Source organism: Epinephelus fuscoguttatus, linkage group LG21, assembly GCF_011397635.1.
Source record: "Epinephelus fuscoguttatus linkage group LG21, E.fuscoguttatus.final_Chr_v1".
NCBI lineage: Eukaryota > Metazoa > Chordata > Actinopteri > Perciformes > Serranidae > Epinephelus > Epinephelus fuscoguttatus.
In genome coordinates, this window is record NC_064772.1 from 6,328,523 (window position 1) to 6,349,743 (window position 21,221).

Consider the following 21,221-nt stretch of genomic DNA (forward strand, 5'->3'; position numbering starts at 1 on the left):
AAATACTGTGATAGAAGATTTTAAGCCTTAATGCTCAACCTTACAAGGATACATCACTATGAGTAAATATTTGTCTTTTCATGCCACTGCACTGCTACAGCAACATTAATTGAAAAAACATTTTGTTGTAAGGTAGATGAAATAAGGTGAGAACGGACTTAATTGAAGCATTACAGTGGAAAAATGTTGCTGCTTTGCTCCACATAAGGTTCTAGCAGAGAATCTGTGCAGCTAACTTATCAGTAAATATAAATAATAATTTGATTTTCTGTTCTGATTACCAGAAGAAATGACTTTTGCAGACAATAATGTGAATGTGGTAGTTTTCACTGCAGTAATTTAAACAATGACAAACCTGGTGACTAAATCTGGAGGCTGATATTTCACATTTATGGCACGTTCTCAGTCTGGGCTTCATATGATCTTGATTAGTTGATCATATTCACTCATAAAGATGTATTTTCATCTTTAATCACAGCAGGAAACACACTTAACACTGGTTTTCTATGACACGGTGACATTTGTGCATTACAGAGTACACCTTACAAACAGGCCTCATTATAGTGAATGAGGCACTCGCACCCTTTGATGCAGGTCTTTAGTTGGAGGTGTGTGCAGTTCTAAGCTGTGGGTACGGTATGTTATTCAGAACGAGCAGTTTTATGAATGTTGTGTGTGTGTGTTTGACTCACGCCATGACGATGACACTGAAGTCAAGCCAGTTCCAGGGGTCCCTCAGGAAAGTGAAGGGCCCCACACAGAAACCCCTGGCCAAGATCTTTATGAGAGACTCGAACGTGTAGATACCTGTGAAGGTGTACCTGAGGGATGGAGGACAGCAGAAGGGAAATGAGAAAGGGAGGATATTAAGAGAGAGAAGAGTAAAGAGAAAATGGGTGATGATAGATAAGAAGGAGAGGAAGGAAGGAAGGAAGGAAGGAAGGAAGAGAAATGAAAAATAAGAGAATAGGAAATGTAGGAGGAAGATGTGAGAAGGGAAGAGAGGAGGAAGAGAAGTAAAAGAGAAAAGAAGGGAGGAGAGATGGGCGAAATGAGAGAGGAGATGAAAGGAAAGAGCAGAGAGAGAGAAAGCAGGAAAAGAAGAGTGGAAGAAAGAGGAAGGTTGAATATTCATAAAATGAGCAGAGCCTCAACTCTCCGTCAAACATCCTTCACTTATTTAGTTTGTCCCCAGAAACAAGTTTGACCCATCAGGGCGTCAGCTCAACCGTACAAAGACAGACAGACAGCAGAGAGAGAGGCAGTCACGTCAGCAGCAGCAGCTGGAAGCCACAGCTGAAATACCTCAAAGGGTCAGGTCATCCAGAGTAACCTGCCTGGTGTCACCGTAGTCAAATACCTTAGAATTTAACTCCTCAAGTTTTAAATATCAGTCTGCAAGATAAACCTAATTTTCTTTGGGAACATTTGTGCCAAAAACAAGACAGCTGGAAATTAACTAAATTTACATTCAGGGTGCTTTCACATCTGACCTGTTTGGTTCAGTTAAAACTAATTTAGGTCTGTTTGCCCATTTGGGCTGCTGTGAAAGCTGTCAAACAACCAAACAGAGACCACTTGAAAAGGTGAGTCTTGTTCTGTGTCCTAACAGACTCTGGAGCCATTTGTAGGATTAAATAGTAGCACATAGGTGATTTTAGTATTTCAAAAGCTCAACCACTAATAAATCCATCTGTTGATCATGAAATCTGTTCAGGAAGCGTTTCGTAATTGATCTGCAGGGGGCCATGTATATGATCTATTTATGCAGATCATATAGTGACCATGGTGACACGTATGCACATCAGTGCGGGTATTTTTCCTGATTAATAGGTCAAAAGCTTTTAAAAGTATTGTGTTTGTATCCAGTTCAGTGAGACTGTTAACGTTCTGAGACTCGCTGGACCGTCGGTGATCCCGGCCAACAATCCCATCTTCAAGAGGCTCTAGCTACCGGGCTGGGTTTCAAAGCAGACGTCCCCCCGACCACTCACCTCAAGATATCTGAATAAAAATGGATACCATGGGTAACCATGAGTCTTCCCTTTACATACATCTCCAGTTTTTGCTAGTCCAATGCTGGTTTGGACAAAAAACATGCAGGTAAAAAAATAAGGAGAGACTGGCTGCACTGCACTGAAATGTACTGGACTGGACTGGACTATATTGTACTGTGCTGTACTGCATTGCACTGTACTGCACTGCACTTAATTGTACTGCACTGCACTGTGACAGAAAGATGTATATCTTTCTGTACTGTAAGTGAGATTTTTAATTGATACTGTCTGAAACATGATTGTCTCATTAAGTAACTGACAGACCAGCAGACATACAATACAGTACAGCTGTAAACCCAACAAGTAGCAACTTTTAGTGGTTTCTGTTTAGTCAGAGTCAGACCGCCAATTTTCTTTCATCAAAATCTAATTTGAAGCATTGACAAAATGGTATTACACCAAAAATGAACTTTGAATTTGACTTTGATTGCCACAGTTTGTACAGAATGATCAGCCAAATGTTTTCCTCCACCCTCTGGATGCCGTTACATCATCAGACACACAGTGTGCTGACATTTGCTGGCAGTGCTACATTCAGCAGCAGTTAGACACTCTGTGGGAAACCCCTTAACTCCCACAGAGACAGACAGACATACCGACAGTCAGAGGCACAGAACTTTCCAGGTGTACTTACTCCAGGTATTTGGCCCAGTATGCCGGCTCGGACATGGCCATGAAGCAACAGTTGGTCAGGATGGTGCACATGATGAACAAACTGAATAATGTGAGCAGGTTAAGGAAAAGGAGGTTTTACATCAAAACCCATGATAGAACAGAAAAACAGATCTTTGTGACCTGATCAATAAAAGCAAGAGTCACAAAGGTGTCAGTTCAAGTTGCATTGCATGTATAAATAGTATTAACAAGAAAATCACAGAAAAATACTGTGAAACTTGATGCAACAGGTGCAGCAGCGTCTCACAACACTTTATTGACATAATTAATAAATCCACGACTTGATTCCATCCAACAATATTTTTGAAATGAAATAGAAACACTGACAATATTTCCATTACTTCTCATTATCATTTGAAAAAGTCCTCCAACCTTACATCCCTTGTTCCTTCCCTCAAACACATCTAACTGGAGTGTTTCCTGAAATAGTGCCCCTACTGCTGTCATAGTTAACTGAAAGAGAAGCTTATATGTGGCAGTTTAACTGCTGCAGTTTTATACATGTTGGTAATGTTGTGAAATGGTTGCAGTTGCACCAAAACTAAGTGGGTAGGTTTAGAAAAAAGATCATGGTTTGGCTTAGAATATGTTCATTTGTTGCAATGCAATATGATACGATACGATACAATATGATGTCATGCGATACGATACGATACGATACAATATGATATACTTTATTGTACCCATAGGGAAATTTGTCTTGGACTCAGGAGCTGTAGTATTGCTACGTATGCTAAGTATTGCTGCCTTACGGTAATAGTCCACAAAAAATTAAGCATACACCATAAACACATAAAAACACATACCACACATAACAGTATTGCCCATCAGCCATTCATTGTAACTGCACATAACACCAGTATAAAACAGAGCACCATAAGCAAAGCAACACAATCCCTAAAGAATCAACCAACATTATTTGAAATCTTAATTGAGGTAGGCACAGATTAATTTTTAAAATGATTCAGTCTAAATTTGGGAATCTAGTATCGTCTGCCCGAGGGTAAAAGCGCATACTAAGCTTGGAGAATATGGGAAGTCTGGTTACTACGGTAACATGATATACCAAACATGAGTGACATTCCACACATATATCATGTGAAATATGTGTGGAAAAAGGTAAAATACTGTAACTCAAAGTTGACATGACATGAAGTCTCCTGGGTGGAAGGCATGTGTTTGTTTGACCCATCTATCCACCCCAACCTCTTAATACTACTCTTCATACTACATAACCTGACATCCTTCTTTGCTCTCATCATAATTACTACAGCCACTCTAGCTAACAATGAGCTAAATATGAGTCTCAATCAGGCCCAAAGGAACACAGCTCAGCTTTGCTTCCAATTGTTCCCAGTAGCCCCTTGTGGTGTTGCAGCAACAAAACCCCTGCTGCCCAAAAAGCATTTTCCCCATAGGCCATTATTACAAAAGTGAGGTCTGTAAATCTGTTGACGGGACACCTTGAACTGCAAACAAGGTCATTTATGACTGTTTCGTGTATGAATTTTTGTTCCATGGTAGTTTTATCTTTGTAAAACTTTCCTGGAGCCAAGAAAAAGCTATTTAAAAATCTGTGATGTCATCATAATGTAAAATCTATGAACCAAGCAGAGCTCGTGGATGGAGCCAGCAGCAGAAACACTACTGCACATGTTCAGTGGGCCGCATACCGCAGAAGTAAACCTAAAAGCTAGAAAACTTTTGTGGTGTATGCGCCAGACAAGCAACTACAATCGAATGAATAGTCGCCATCTTGGTCCAGTATCTCGTTATTATACAACTATGGTAAGCTGCTTGTACAAACAACCTATGTAGTCCTATTTTGGAGGAGGACAGTTTTTTTTTTTACCTTGATAAAGACTAATATATGGGAAAAAAGGGGCCCCTCTGGGAAAGTCAAGGAGTTTCCTGTTGCTGTGTTACTGGGACTATAGTAGGAAAGATGGAGGACATTCTATGTCTGTCCTGTCTTGACTTGGAATCACAGGCAAAGAAAAAAAAAGGGAGTGGCCCCTGAAATCTGATTGGCCACCCCAGGTGCCACCCCATTACCCTACACTATGATCCTTACGAGAAGTTTTGCAAAATTTCAGCATATCCCCATACAACGATTCCTACAAGTCAGTGCCCCTTTAGTCTGAGTGGGCGGAAGTTTGCTGCAGAGATCAGCCTCTCATTGGGCGGAACAAGCCACCCGCTGAAGTCCCGCCCTACCACCTCCGGTTGTGTAGCAGTTTTCAACTGTTTTCAGCACGTCCTTTACTAACTTTTGCGGTGTTTGATCTTGCGGGGATGTAGCCATTTTTCTGCCATGGTTTGTTTCCTGTAGGTGATATTTTTGTGGGGATGTTACACCAAAACCTGTTTCCCCCCGGCAATATTTTTGCAAGCGCACCAATGCTGTGGCACCTCCCAGAATGATTGTGATTGGTTGAAAGAAGTACAAGCAGCCGGGGCGTTTTTTTTCTCCAATCTTAAAGTGAGAGTCAGCCCAGCCAGACCTTTCTTTTCTTGAGAAAGGTCTGGTGAGCGAGACTAGCGTCCCTTAGATGAAATTATGTCCTTAACATAAAATGACGTAATTAAAGTATGGAAGCATGATATTATATTTGTGTGATGCCACTCTGTTGTGCTGTGATTGATAGATCTGTCCTTTTTTAAATACAAATACAGAAACGTCGGAAACTGTAATGTTAACAATTAAATTAGACATGTGTGGTAAAAGCCAGGCAAAATTAAGGCTATTTAGATGTGTCCAAGTCATGCCACCACCAGAATAAGTCAGTGCCCCCACTGTGACAAAGTGCTTTATATGATATAAATAAATAGTCTAGAAGAGTCAGATGTTTGACCTCCTCTTCCCTGAAATGTGTGAAATGGTTTTTAGAGCTTGTTGGGAAGCAGGTGGGTGGAGTTTAGCAGAGGGGACAATAAGTGCCAGAAAGAGAATTAGACAGTCAATTTAGTGTACTTTTCTGTGATTTATGGCTCTTAGTCGCTGTGCATAAGAGCACCAAGTCAAATGTAAAATGGAAAAATGTCCTCGGTATGATGTTGCCGATCGAGAAACTGAAGCTTTTATGACTTGTTCCCTCATTGTGAGTCTCTCTGGAGAGTGTCAGCTAAACGCCTAAAATGTAAATGTAGAAACGTCTCTCTTTTCTGCTTTGTGTGTGTGTGTGTGTGTGTGTGTGTGTGTGTGTGTGTGTGTGTGTGTGTGTGTGTGTGCCGACTACATGCCGAAGTGATTTTACATGTTCTTTTTTTTTTTTAAATACCTTTCACTGATTTCCCATTAGGGCTAAATAAAGACGAAGTGAACTGAAAGGCTATGCCAAGTTAGCATGTGTGTTTCTGCGCTCCCCTCCGATGCCTGCCACATTCAATACAGCAAATTAATATGCCATTAACAGCCCCAAAGGAAGGAGGGGGCCCACTCCTGTCTAATCATCATATAATGGGGAGCAGTAACTTTTCCAAACTGTCAGAAGGCAGCGATACATGTTAAATATCACCTTCACCTGCCATGTTTCAGCACGCTACACGCGCTGAGGTGGGAGCAACCTCGCTCAGCTGTCAATCACAGCTATAAATGAATCATAATTATTGTAATTTGGCAGAAGGAACATACTCCCCGAGTGAAAGCGGCCCAAACTCCAGCTGAAAGTTGTTTGAGCTGCAGGGTAATTGTTGATTGAGTGCCGGCTGTAATGATGTTGCTGGAGCGCGGTGGCAGGCGGTGAGATAACACGGTTACCGATTGACAAACAACGCAAATGTCCCCCTGCCGCTGCCGCCGCAGAGCCATGAGCTAATTATGCCATAATGATAGCCCTGCTGTTGTGGACCTCCCAGGCCACCGTACCGGTAATGTTGTTACACCTCCCACATCCACCACGGGATCTATTTTCTCTCTCAAAGCTTTTTTTGCTTCTTCCCTCTTTCCATATTTGTGTGTCTCCATCATTCTTCTTCTTCTCTTCTTTCTCACCTCCATCACTCACTCTTTTTATCTAAGCTCACTCAAGACTGCAGTTAAATACTTTTATCATCCAAAATCAAAGCTAACCTCCTAATTTCTCTCAAGCCACCAGTCTAGTTGCTCCACAGCTTTTATTTTGAAAGAACAGCAGGAAGTAAATGTATCTGGATCAGCAGCACAAACACAGAGAACAAGGAACCAGGCAGGGGCGTAGCCATCATTTCAGAAGTGAGGGGGGCAAATTGTTCAGAGGTCTATTGAGTGATTTTTCATCCTGCAAAATGTGATGTGCAAAATTAGTCAAATATTTTTAAGCCTTCTCCCTGTGCTACCTATTGCAATACACATTTTGGAGTATAAATAAGAGTATATAAGTACCCTACACAACCCTTCTTCAAAAAATTAGACTATCCCTTAAAGAATTATCTGCGACAAAGATGCCTGCAAGATACACAACAAGAAAGCTGAGGTTGCCACGGGTTACCCTAGACTAATGATGCATCTCAAACCTGCATCGAGGCCCTCAGGAAGTGATCCGGTGATTACACTAACAAGATACAAACTACTGTTTATTCACACAAAAGTTTGTTGAACAATAGCACACATATTGGGTAAGAAGTGCATAGTATGAGATGGATGCAGCCTTTGACTTGCACAAAAAGACTTACAAACTGCATTGGCTTAAAAAAACAATACAACACTAATATGGTGCAAAGACTGTGGTAGCCAGGTGCCAACACAATTTCATACAATGCTATTTAAAGCGACCAGGTGTTCCCTCAAACACAGCAGCTCAGCTCCATCTCAGCAACACAAAGTCAGAAAATTACTGACAACATCAATTCAACAGCAGAGAAGCAACACGAGGAGACACAGCTAGTAGCTGTAGTGCAGTCTGATGGATGAACGTGGTCCCTGAGCAATGCCTCATGGGACACAAAGTCAAATGTGTGTCCTCCAGAACAAAGGCCCAATGGGAAATGTAGTCAAACAGTGTTTTCTGTCAGAAACGACACTTGGTGTTAATACTGATCAGCTGACAGAGAAAACACGCAACACACTTTGTTTTCTGGAAGTGTTTGTATGTGTGTGAGTGAATGAGTGTGTGTGTCCATCTCACACCATGGCTAGTCATTGTGGCGCCAGTGTGGTCAGGCATGAATCCAGAACACACTTGATCACACACACGTTTATAAAAACACTCACACACATACTAAAACTCCACTTCACCATCACAAGTTGTACTCTAACGCAGCTCCCTACACACAGACACACACACACTTGTTCGAATTTTTGTTTTGTCTCTTATTATAACACACACACTCAAACACACACACACACACACGTAACACATCAGCAGCGCCACACCTCCACTCCGACCTCTTCACCCACTTATCCCCCTGACAACAATAGCGTGTCCGCCGGCTCGACATCTCTCAACACCAGCAGCCGCCTCCTGTTGTAAAAATAGATGAGTGTGAGGTGAGGGGAGGGAGGGACAGAAGAAGAGAGGGAGGGTGGGGTGGCGAGGGCGGAGTAGGGGGCTGTTGAGTTTTGGGGGTGAGGTGGTATCTGTCATGTTGGCTTGGCGTCTGGAGCCCAAGGAGGACATTGGCATGGGATAGGGCGGGACCAAAGCCCTACAGCTGGAGCCTATTCCTTAACATCTGGAATCTTACATCACTCTGAGGCCTTAAAACACGATGATCCTCTGATATCATATTGGGTGCAAGGTTCAATTATCTGTGCTAAAAAAACAGAAAAAAGTTTGGACTCAGCCCAAACCACCATCCAAAAAGCACTTCATTCATTCATTTAAAGTGTGCTGAGGCCTTAATATTTTATATTTTAATAGTTTATTATCCCATTATACCTTGATTTATTATCAGAAACAACTATCTGCAGCTACAGCACAATTTCTCTCTTTCTGTTCTCTGATGTATGTTTTATAAGACTGTGTTTGCCAATCATTTATTTTCAGATACCTTAACTATAAGCAGGGTAGCTTAAAGACATAGACTGTATGAAATAATGGACATAGCCTCCGTGACCTCACCCATTGGTTTGTGGGCTTCCGTTCTGAGGCCTTGAGTTTGAGTTTGACCGTTGCCATCTTGGTTTTTCAGAGCCAGAAGTGACCATTTTTGGACAAGACAGTACAGCTGTGGAGGAGCAAGGGGGTGAAAAACACTTTGCAAACAAGCTGTAACTAAAGTGGCCCAGCCCTTAAATATGCATAATTTGGTCCAGTGGTCCAGTGTGATGGATTCAGGAGGATATATTGGCAGAAATGGAATGTAGTTTAATAAGTCTGTTTTTTCTAGTGTATAATCACCCGAAAAAGAATCATCATGTTTTCATTGCCTTAGAATGAGTTGTTTATATCTTAATAGGGGGCAGGTCTTTGGAGATCACCACATGCTGGACCGCTATGTTTTCTACAGTAGCCCAGAACGGACAAATCAAACACTGGCTCAATATGTGGGTTATTTACATTCATGTGTCGGCCATTGTAGTTAGAGGTCCCTCAGCGCTGAGCAGTATTAAGGAAAACACCAGCTTTCATTTTCCCAGGGTATCGTACCTGGTGGCAGACAGAACCGTATAAAGAAAGTGAGGCTTATAGGGGACCAGTCTAAATGCAGACAGTGTCATTATTCTATAGCAATTACATTTTGCAATCAACATTTGCTTCATAATAATAAGTTTAAGTAAAAACAACTTTCATCCAGAGTAAAGCCACTCTGAGTCCAAACCACAAGTTTCAGTTATCTAATCAAAATTTGTCAGGTGAAATATTTTTGGTAAAAAAGGTGTGTCCAATCTCAAAACAATACTTAAAAAATATTATATATTCCACCAATTTTGAGGGTTTTTTCAAATTAATATTATTACTATGAATTGATGACATCATATACCCCTGAAAGGTAATTTCAAAAAATTTAGCTTAAACAAAATAGATTAAATCACATGAAAAATCATGCAAACCTTGATGAGGAGCTTGTAATCATTGCTTGTTCAAACCTTTGACACAGTGCTTTGGCTTCTTAAGAAATAATTTTGGCCAAACAACCAATACTAATGGATTACACAAATCTAAGATTATTCCACCAGGTCTCAGTGGAATAACATCGGACCTACAGCTGTGTAAAGAACACAATAAACAGATGGATCTGATAGGCTTAGTGTGGCACTATAGGTTAAAGGTCAGGGGTCAGAGTGCAGCAAATAGCAGACCCCAAGATCCAGACAATTACTGTAACAATCTGTGTGTGAATAATCACCTGTGTGTGTGTGTGTGTGTGTGTGAGAGAGAGAGAGAGAGAGAGAGAGAGAGAGAGAGAGAGACAGCAGAGACCACCTTGATGGGAAATATTTACTGGTCATGTTTATAGCTTGCCAGACAGCTCAAGATGATATCTGGCTCAGAAATACAACCCACAGGATGAGCCATCTGATTCACACACACACACACACACGCACACACACAAATACACAGAGTCAGTTGACATGATTGGTAAATACACTGTCATTCTCTCATATGTGTGCCTGGGCAGCATCCAGCTGTAGGTCCCGGTGTAAACTCATCTCAGAGATGATTCAGGATACAAAGACATTCCTGACAATTTAATGCAGCCACACGGTGATTATACAGTAGTGCAATGTCACTAAGTAGGTATTGTATTTTACTTGAGTATGACCATTTTATGAAACTTTATACTTCTACTCCCCTACACCTCAGTGGCAAATATACTTTTTACTGCACTACATTTGTCTGACAGCTTTAGTTACTTTTCAGACAGTGTCTCCTTCTTGTCCAGTGACAACCATGTATCTCCAGATGTGTTGATGTTGAATGTTTGTGATAAACTTAAGGCTAAATTGTTCCTTTATGTGCTGTGAAAATTCTCCTACTTCCTATGCCAAATAAACTCTTTAGAAAACCCTCTCAGATTTCTGAAAACAAGCTTCAGCCTTGTCAAGCACATTGTTTAATGGAGATTATCAATAAAGGAAGAAAATATGTTAATTTTGCATTATTTTTTTCCACACAACCTTAGAAAAACGTCTTCATCTTTTGCTGCTTACCTTGTTTAGTGATGAAAAATTAACTACCTTAATCTACAACCCATTCTTAGTCAGTATATTAATTAACTTTGCTATTAAAGCAAAGATTCAGTGAGTACCATTAATGCAAATGGAGGCAATCAGAGTTAATTTAATGCACTTATATGTAATGGGTTGATTTACATTAATAAACCATTAATAACTGTGTAAAACTGCACAAAATGCATTTAAAAAATCTGTAATTACCAGAGCAGATATATATATATATATATATCAGTCAATATAAATCAAACTAAATAAATCCATTATATTTCCTTGCTGTTTTAAGATTTGGCTGTTTTGTGAATAAGAGTATAATAAAGCTTTGCTTTGCAGTGAAACCATGTTACCATCACTCAACATTGTATAAGCTTAACAGCTAGCGTAAAGCATTTCGCTCAGCATTTTATAAGCTAAACAGTTAGTGCAAAGCCTTTAACTCAACATAGGATAAGTTAAACAGTTAGCATAAAGCATATCACTCAACATTATATAAGCAAAACAGTTAGTGTAAAGCCTTTAATGTAAATGAATATAAGCTAAACAGGTAATGTAAAGCCTTTAACTCAGCATACAGTAGTAGGGTATAAGCTAAAGGGGTAAAGCCTTTCACCTAAGATGGTATACGTTAAACAGTTAGCACAAAGCCTGTCCCTCAACACCAAATAACCTAAACAATTAGGATAACATCACTCAACATAGTAAAAGCTAAGAAGTTACCATAAAGCCTATCAATCATGACTGTGTATGCTAACCTGTCAACACAGAGCCCCTAAACCCCTAAACTGTTTACATAAGAACATGCCGAGTATCAAAACAACTTTAAACCCTATCACTGTCAAGCCACATCCATATACACACAGACATGTAAAGGGTGATTGTGTATAATCACACACACACACACACACACACACACACACACACACACACACACACACTCACAGAGCTACTACCTTGCTGAACAACTAATACTTGTAAAATTAAAAATTATAATTAAAAAGTAGGTTATTATGTTTATTTCCCTAACTAAATTTTCAAAAGGGACACTCCAGTGATTTAGTGTTGCACCGGGACATTAAGACCCAAATAATAATAATAATAATAATAATAATAATAAAATATGGTTTCTACTAGCAATTATTTTCTTTTACATCTTTATTTTCTTGATTAATGGATTAAGCCGGTAAATCATTATTGTGAAGAATACACTTAAAAAATATTAATCCAAATTGCTCCTTTCATTAAACCAGCAGTCCAAATGCCAAAGATATTCAGCCTACCCTCAGATATGATTAAAAAAAGATTCAAATTCTCATCTACCCTGTGAGAAACCAAAACCAGCAACTGTTGGGGTTTTTTTGCAAGAAAAATTAATACAATGATTAACTGATTATCAATATAGTTCATTTAAATTTTTTTGTAGATCAACTAATTGAGGAACAAATTAAGTGTTAAAGCTCTAAAAGAAAGATATCCTGACATTTACTCCTTAGTATGGGTCAAATGACACAATTTACAATGAAAACAATGTTCAGAGAAACTTTAGTCAGAAAATCAACCATAAACAATAAAAGTTAAAGGGCCATGTCCCCCCCATCCTCGTCCGTGCTAACTATTATTATGAAACTGATTTTTATGTGCACAGCAGTGGTGAAAGTAGTGCTCGGATCCTTTACTTATACAAATACTACAGTCTAAAACTTCGCTCTGAGATGTAATAAAGTACAAGTATGAAGAGGTAGAAAATTGGCATACTCAAGTAAAGTGCAAATAACGTAACATTTAAATATAGTAAAAAACAACATAAACTGCTGCAAAGACTGAGGCAGTGAAGCTGTGATGAGGCCTCAGCTGCCTGCAGCGATGAACCACCCAGGCTGCGTCTATTTGTTTATATGATCACCCACATTGCCGTCAGGGTGGCCCGGCTGCTCACACACTGCGTCCTTCAACACACACTGAAGCCCTGCAGGCTGCTCTGCATCTGACCTCTGACCTCCCTGCAGTCATTCCCCCACAGTCAGCAACAGATCATAACACTGTCAAGACGTGACGCAGAGTACATACAGTAGCGGCAGCAGTGTAAGGATATGAGTGGACCAGGATCTTGATGGCGATTCTGCGGATGGGGTGGAAAGGGCTGAAGATGTAGAGAGCTGATGTGGCACTGAAACGGAAGATGGCCTTCCCTTTGTTCAGGACTATGAAGGTCTGCAAGAGAGGCAGAAAAATACATTCAGTATGGAGATGAATCCAACACCTGATTTTTTATTTTCTCAAGCAACGCTGCCATTTCACAGTAGCAGAATGAAATTGACCACATTTACACTGACAGAGAAAGCAGCGATGTTTGGGCTAATTAGGACACAGGCTTTAGGGAAAATAACATTAATTACCACTTCTGTCCAATATCCACAGTGTTGATTTATTGTATTTTATTTAACCTTTAGAACAGGTCCCACTGAAATTAAAAATTTCTTTTTCAAGGGAGTCCTGGCCAAGACAGGTAGCAGCACAAGATAATAAAAACAAGTCACTGTTAACAGAAACCAAATGCAATAATAGACAATACTACAATTTATAATATCCAAAGGAACAAAGTGCAGTCAAGCCACACCTCCAAATGATCAGTTTAAGCATCAACACCTTAACAATTCTGTCTCCATGTCTCTCAAAATGGATTTCAAAGGATTCAAACTAAAAATCTGAAACATGCAATACTTAAATGTGGAATTTTCAGCCACAAAAATAGACTATAAAGTAACTGATGCACCATGACGTCTCCCATTGGCTTGTGAACTACCATTTTTAACAGACCCGCAGGAACGCTGCTTTACCTTGCAGCCAGTTTTTCCCAGTGATTGCTTGCAGTACTGCAGCAAAAAAGAGATATCTGTAAAACTGTTGACAGGACACCTTGAACTGCAAACAAGCTCAATTATGAATCGTTCTATTCTAAAATTTTGATCCACTATGGTTTTATATTTGTAAAACTTTGCTCAAGCTGTGAAAAGGAACCCGGAAGCTAGAAAACTTTTTGGCATATGTGCCAAGTGAGCAACTTCATTGGAATGAATCTGCGCCACTTTGGGGTCCGATATCTAGGTATTATTAAAATCTATGGTTTTGAAGCCTCAAGTCTGGCATTTGATTTTTGGAGCCAGAAGTGGCCATATTTGGAGGATGGGTTAGGGTTAGGGTTAGGGTGGAGTTAGGGTGGAGCTAACCTTAATGCTAACTGCTACCTTGGTTAGCACGGTGCATTTACAGCTATGTTTTAGGGGTGTCCTCGACTAAGAATTTTCATAGTCAAATCTGATTTGACAGATTTTTCCTTTAGCCGACTAATCGTCGAATCATGTTGTTTTCCCCTCACTGATTAATGAGCTCATTTGCATCAGTTTCCACTCCAGAGAAAAGAGCTAAAACACCCAAATAAACAAATTTAATTCTTCAGTTGGCATAATGAGATAATAATAATAAAGGTTAAAGGGTTATCATTTTATCTTTATTCCTTTCACTTCATCAAGGTATGATGCTCTAGATGAGTGCTGCAGCCTCATCCATGTTTTTAACAGGAGTCGTTTCTGACTCCTCAGAACTTGCCATTTCATTCACAAATAAACATCCAAAAACATCATCTAAAGGTTTAGAAACAGTTTTCCTTCTTTCTGACTTCAAGTTACTTCATTAATCAACTCTCAATTGTTTGGCCACGTCGGAAAAAAAGTATCCAAATAAATAATCAGAGTCTATCAAGAAAACAATCAGCGGTGAAATTCATTTCAAGACACTTCAGGTAAACGAATAATCCTTCAGAAAAGTTTGATTTGAGAGCACATACCTCCTCCTAACTGTTTGTTTATGCGCTCAGTCCCGGCGTCACGAAATCACGAAATCATCGACTACTCAGGGTCACCCCTACTATGTTTAACTGAAATAATGCTCATGCTATTTTTCACTAGTGAAAAACAGACTTAAATCCATTAAAATAAACTGTACTTACCGGAACAACGGAACATCTGACTCCTAAGAGGGTCTTTTAGTACAACCAAACACTGAACAAGTCATTTTTAGGCAACCAAAACATAGCAGTTAACTTTCACTGAACTGAAAACACATTGAAATAGTGACAGTTAGAGTCACACCTATACTCTGTGATTTTGGGGTTATGCCATGGTTACGTTACCTAACCAACACTGTCACTATGTGTAGCGACTTATCAATGATGGCACCCACCTGTAACTCAAACTCAACACTTTAAACCTAAATGGGTGAGTTATTTAAAAAAAAATCACCCCCGCCATACAGTTATCATGAATAGAGAAATTAGCTAAAGAGGCAAAAACTGGTTTTTGTCCCAGGCTGTAAATGTAAACATGTTTATTTCTGCTGTAAAGTTGGGCATTTTAGCATGGGGTACATGGGGACTGACTCCTTCTTGGAGCCAGCCTCAAGTGGCCTTTAGAGGAACTGCAGTTTTTGGCACATCTCTGTTGGCTTCCATTTTTGAGCCAGGAGGTTGCCACTTGGCCAGGAAATGCAATATCAAGCCAGCAAGAGATCAGCACTTCACCATCAGCTCCTTTTAGGCAGACCAGCCCATTCATGGTCGAGTTTTTTGTTGGTGGGCCACTAAGAATGAATCGTTTGAAACATTCATAGCAGCTGTTGGACTAACAGATGCTAGCTAGAGCCATCCACAACCAACTGTCATGCGTCGGTGGATTCTTGCCACCTCAGTCCACCATTAGGTCTCACACCTGCGGGCCTGGGTTGCCTCTGCAAGTTTGGGGCACTGGAGGATGAGCTAATAAAGGACCAGCTGGCTGAGCGCACTAATATCCTGACAATCAGAAAGAAACTACTGCCGTCCCTGATGACCTAACTCTGGCAAAGCTTGTGTGGAAATAACATCTTACATCAAATCTACAGCCATATCAGCATCTCAGCTCCACCTCCTCACCCTTTCAGTCCATGCTAATGATGGACTGTGGGACCCCAGGGTGTTCAGCCCTGAGGTGAACTTTGCCAGACGCCAGGGCACAGCAGTAGATGAGGAGTAGCCTGACCTGCCCTGCTTAAGGACACTGTACCACAATAATAATATAATTAATGTTGGTGTTATTGTTTAGTTTCAGAAAAAAAATCTAAAACCCTGCCATGACCCTTAACCCTTTAAAACCCAGAGAAAGTTTGTTAAATCGTTTAATTAGCATAACAGAACATGGACACAGGCTCAGAGGTGCTGAGTGTGTTTTGTTTGTTCCTGCATGCCAACCAACACACACATCATGGATATGTGTGTGTCCTAGATGCTTGGTTAAAACCCAGAGGAAACACACCTGAGCTTAAGAGAGAGCAAAGAGAAAAAGGAAACACGGGGGAGAGAGATGGAAAGAAAAAGGGTGAAGAAATTCCCTCAGGAGAAAAGTCACCATAGAGAAAGACAGAAACAGAATTGCAGTGAGAGGAGACGAAGGGTGTTTTCAAACCTTCCATTTATTCGCTCTGGTTCTGAATCAGTGGATGAGTTGGTAAACTTGTTACTTTTTTCCTTTTGCTTTGGTTTCTTTTGTCTGGGGGGCAGGAACGAGGAAGTAAACACAAGTAGAAAAACCTGTATGTACTGCTGCCCCACAGTTATTTTATTTAACAGGGCACTCTTCAGCAGGCCGGTCTAATTCTCTCACCTCCAGCTGCTTTCAACACTTCACTGTTTTTATGTGTTGTATGTAGAAGCTGAGACATGTAGTCATCTGCCTAAACATCAAGAAGGCAATGCACTTCTTTGCTAGTCCAGTTTTCAGGTCCAGATTTCTCTCAACCACATCCCAGCATGCAAAGCACAATTTGGGAGATTAAGTTCAAACTCTCATAGTATGTTTTTTAGTTTGGTTGAATCAAGCTTGGATCAACACAAACAAACCACCACACAATAGGTTTGTGACCAGACCAACACCACTTCCACTAAAGCAGGGGTTCTAAAAGATTTGATGACTAGGTGCCTATTTAAGTCATTTTAAGTCATGATTGAGGGCCGCAGAGGTTAAGGACACATGATGTCGGCCACTTTGACAAAGTTGACCCCCAGTATGTCTCTCTACTTCACTTGAGATACCACAAAGCTACTCTGTGTTACAGCTTCACTACTTTTCACAAAATTTGACTGATAGTTGTCGGAGGATTTGTGATTGTTCTCATAATGGCATTTAACATCACGTTACTGAAGCACCAAAATCACCTGACTGCAGAAGAGGCAAATTACTTTAACTGTCCCTTGAGGTCTGACAAAGTAAGAGTTGATCCATTTTTCCTGAAACCTCCTTTGCGTCTCAGTAGTGATGTCAACAGTTAACTGTTAAATGGCTAATCAGTTAACCACCAGGAATAATTGTGTAGTTACGCATGTTAGTCTATATGTTAATTTTGATACTCTCCAGTAACTCCACAGCGCACAACCAGGGTCTTGTAGAGGACAGATAGCTGGCTGAAATATGCTGAAATAGAGTGCCTACTGTCAACCCTACGGTCTCTGCTGGTTGGACAGCCTTGGCCACTCTGGACTGCACCCCAGAAAGGTCAGGTGGGAGCTAGCTGGCAATACTATTACAGCTATTACTGCTAATAACCCTGTCCTGACCCAAAAGCTGTGCTGTGGAAAAATTGTGCCTGACCCCTAGTCTCCCCCCAAGTTGCCTTAGTGAATAAGCATCTCAATATGTTTTTTTTTCTAGCTGGGGTAGGCCTACAGTGTTATTTAGCTTAGTACGCTGACGCTATGCTAGCTTTCTGTGCACTGTGATGCACACGGGGGATATAATGGGGTGGTGAAATGTGACATTTAAATGGGCCTCAGACAATAGTGAAACACAAATATATTTTTAACCAAATAAATACTTGAGATGACTTTCAGTCAAGGTGCATTGTTGCAAGTAGCAGACACACAAAAGGCCATGACAAGGACTACAAGGACTGTCTTAAACACTTGAGCAACACTTAAACAGCGATTAGGCGATGTTGCGTTGTTGCTTGCAGTGTGAACACGTCATTACTCACCAGGGCCACCATGTTTCTGCAGCAACATCATCCCAACAGCAGGACAGTATTACCATGGTAACTGCGTCACCACTAGTTAGCTCCCACCCAACATGGCTGGTGCGCTGTGCAGAGTAGCCAAGGCTAATGTTAGCTAACCACTGGACAGTGAAGGGTGGGCAGTGAGCACTATGTTTCCACATGTTAACGTGGCGAGCCGGCTGTCTGTCAGCAAAGCCAACAGAAAATAAAACAGGGGAATCCAAGGCACTCTTCTTTAAATGAATAGAAAGCCTTTATTAAAAAAATGGCTGTTTCTTTTAGAAAAGGTTAAAACATGATGAAAGTGGGTTACAGCCCACGTGTTTCGGCACAAAAGAATTCTTCAGGGTGATTCTTCTTGGTTTTTTTGACGTCACCTTCGTCACATGATTAGATGAACCTTCTGAATACTCTGGACTTTCTTTTTGACGGAAAAAATAAAATTGAATGCAATACTTTTAAATCACTGAACATTAGAATTTCACCACCTCTAAATGGATAGCGCCTCCTAATGCAATGCTACTGCTATGTGGACTGAAAGAAAAGGCCTCCTGTATTTACATCATTTTGTGTGTTTTTTTTCTAAAAAAAAATTAGCCGTCTAGTTATCCTTAAAAGATGTCGAGCTATCAAAGCAAAACTAACCAAAATTGACATCCCTACCCCTCAACCATGTTCTCCATCTCACTTCCATATCAAGTTGACCATCATAACCGCTAACTTTAGCTAACGGCATTGGCTCTGATAACAACCTCATTACCATACCACTGGCAAAGTGCCACTAGTTGCCATTCAACCAGCAGCTTTCTACAAGTTGTCATTCCTAACCTGACAGATGCTTGTTAAGGGGGTGCAGTTTGACAAGCTGAGTGGTTTACTAAACGTATAGATATTTTAAATAAAAGTACTGAAATGGATTATTCGGATATACATGCATTTTATGTCACACTGGGGGCCACACAAAATGTGAGGGCAGCCATTGGCCAGTGGGCCTTTCTTTGAGAAACAGTGCTCTAAAGGGTCTCAGTGTGGCTGTTTTGGTCCACACTTAAATACAATCTCTGTGTTAAGATCTGCTATCATCATTCCATGGTCGAAAACTAAAATTCCGCAGGGCTATACTACACAGGTTTGAAGCCACCCTGAAACAGGAAAGAGACTGAGTGTGACAGACGTGATCACATGGACCAGGTGTAAACAAGGTCTGAGAGTTTAAAAAGGAGGACATACTGTGAGAGAGGGGACACACTTACTCGGCCACCTCCCTTCTGTGAAGGGAGGTAGCCAGTGAAGTAGGCTAACAGAGAGTCAATTTGTCTTCCAGGGATTCTCCAACAGGAGAGACGGGGTATTTCTAAACACCTTCACCCACAAACATACACAGTAACACGCACAGAAACACACACACACACACACAAACACAGTCTCTGGGTCACCTACCCTCTTGTCTTTGAAGTAGTACTGGTCGATGTCCTCCAGGGGAACGCCCACCAGATGAGACGGGATGTCAGCGAAGATGCGCGGCAGCTGTTTTCCTGCCTCCAGGTCGGGCCGGGGCCGGGGGAGCTCCACGTCGCCCAGGTCCTGACACACACACACACACACACACACACACACACACACACATACATACACAACATCACCACCTCCGAAACACACCTCACATCTGCCTGCTGAAGCTGCCTCACATGTTCAGATTTAACCTCCAATATTTCATCCTCTGGTTTCTGTTTTATCTTGTTTTGATAATAATAACATTAATAATGCTTCCTGGTTGTGTTTGTCAGGTGTGTGTGTGTGTGTGTACCTCCTGGTATTGTTTGTTGCGTCGGGCCCGCTCCTGGGCAATGCGCTGCTCAATGCCCGCCAGGGAGTCCGGCGTGAAGCGCTGAAAGCTCTCTGGTCCCATTGGAAACACACAGCCAGCCATCTTCTCATCCTGATCCTGCTGCTGACTGGCCCAGTATACCAGCTGCAGACACAGAGAGAGGAAAGTTCAGTGCATAACTAATAATCTATCATGATAAACAACAAGAATCCACTCATGATCCCTTAAAGATATAATAATATGTAATGTTTCAGTCAACCAACTTTCCCTCCAGCTTTACAGTTTCCCTCTACTTCAGTGAGTGGTTTTCTAAATTAGAAGAGGGACCAAGTGTGTGCACATCCAGGCAAAAATACTCAGGTGCAAGACAAAAAAAATGTTTCACTGCAGTGCACAAATGAACTCTCTGCACACTGCAGGATCCAAATAAATAGTTTATTTCTCTTTTTAAGGCAAGGTTTCAATCAACAAGGAAGTCACCTGAGAAGGATCTTGTAGATTGAAAGGTCATAAACAGAGAAAACGAGAAATAGACTGTTCATTCGGAGTCTACAGTGTGAAAAGACTCTCTTTGTACACTGGTTTCCTACATTACTCAGTGTCTTTCAACAACACTGCCACCAAACTCCAATAGAGTGGTGCAAGATGAGACCTAAAGCCCGGAAAAATCGGTTTAATCATCTTGAAGTCAGTGGGTTTTTGGTGAGATGCATGAAGTAAGTTCTGTGGTTAATACAAGCTAAAGAAACCTGTTTCAACATGAAAAAAATGTTTTGTTCTTTGAGAAAAGGTTGCTGACAAGTGGTAAAATGACACTACAGAGCATCATCAAGCCGAACATGACTTACAGGACCTTGTTGTGGTGGCAACGTTGAAGTCATGCAATGGTAGTGTAGTTGGTTAATAGGCTAATGTTAACTTTTTTACATCTGATGATTGCAGTCACACTTCAAAACTTATGCGTTCATTGTTGAAGATTATCTTGCTGAACAAAACGTTTGTTTGCGACAGAGCTTATTTTCTGCAAAAATCCAAAACTGAGGGAACCAGGGTGACACTAACTTTCATGTCAGCCAACAGAAAAATTTCATTCCTGGTGCAATCTATGGCAGAGCGTACATATTTATTACATTACAATTCATAATTAATCTGGAAAGTAAACAAGGTACACACTTACATTTTTTCAATGATTAAAATATGTACTTGGCATGTGAATAAGGTGCATTGAAAAGGAATCAAACTGAAGCTTGTTTATCTAAAAAAAACTAAAAACCCTACAGAGATAGGGGCTAAGCCTCCGATATTTATGTCATGTTTATTTGTATCGCTATGTCAGTCCAAAATCGTGTTCACATCTTGGCAGCGCCCCTTAAAACAAACCTCTGTTCTATTTCCTAGGCTGCAGCCCAGGTGTGTTTAATTTCCACTGACCTGCTAAATATAATACCTGTCAATGATTTCACATGTTGGTTACAGATCAGTGAAAATT

General features: G+C 40.7%; 1 protein-coding gene across 1 annotated transcript in view; it reads right to left on the bottom strand.

Annotated features, from left to right (window-relative positions):
* Positions 1 to 21,221, bottom strand: part of LOC125881479 (sodium channel protein type 4 subunit alpha-like) — a 353,001-nt gene that overhangs the window by 238,507 nt on the left and 93,273 nt on the right. The window contains exons 2-6 of the mRNA XM_049564551.1: positions 19,712 to 19,876; positions 19,345 to 19,488; positions 12,917 to 13,035; positions 2,692 to 2,781; positions 693 to 821 (exon numbers count right to left, since the gene is read on the bottom strand). Coding sequence (XP_049420508.1) covers positions 693 to 821; positions 2,692 to 2,781; positions 12,917 to 13,035; positions 19,345 to 19,488; positions 19,712 to 19,834 — 605 coding nt within the window. The 5' untranslated portion in view covers positions 19,835 to 19,876. The remainder of the gene's footprint in view (positions 1 to 692; positions 822 to 2,691; positions 2,782 to 12,916; positions 13,036 to 19,344; positions 19,489 to 19,711; positions 19,877 to 21,221) is intronic.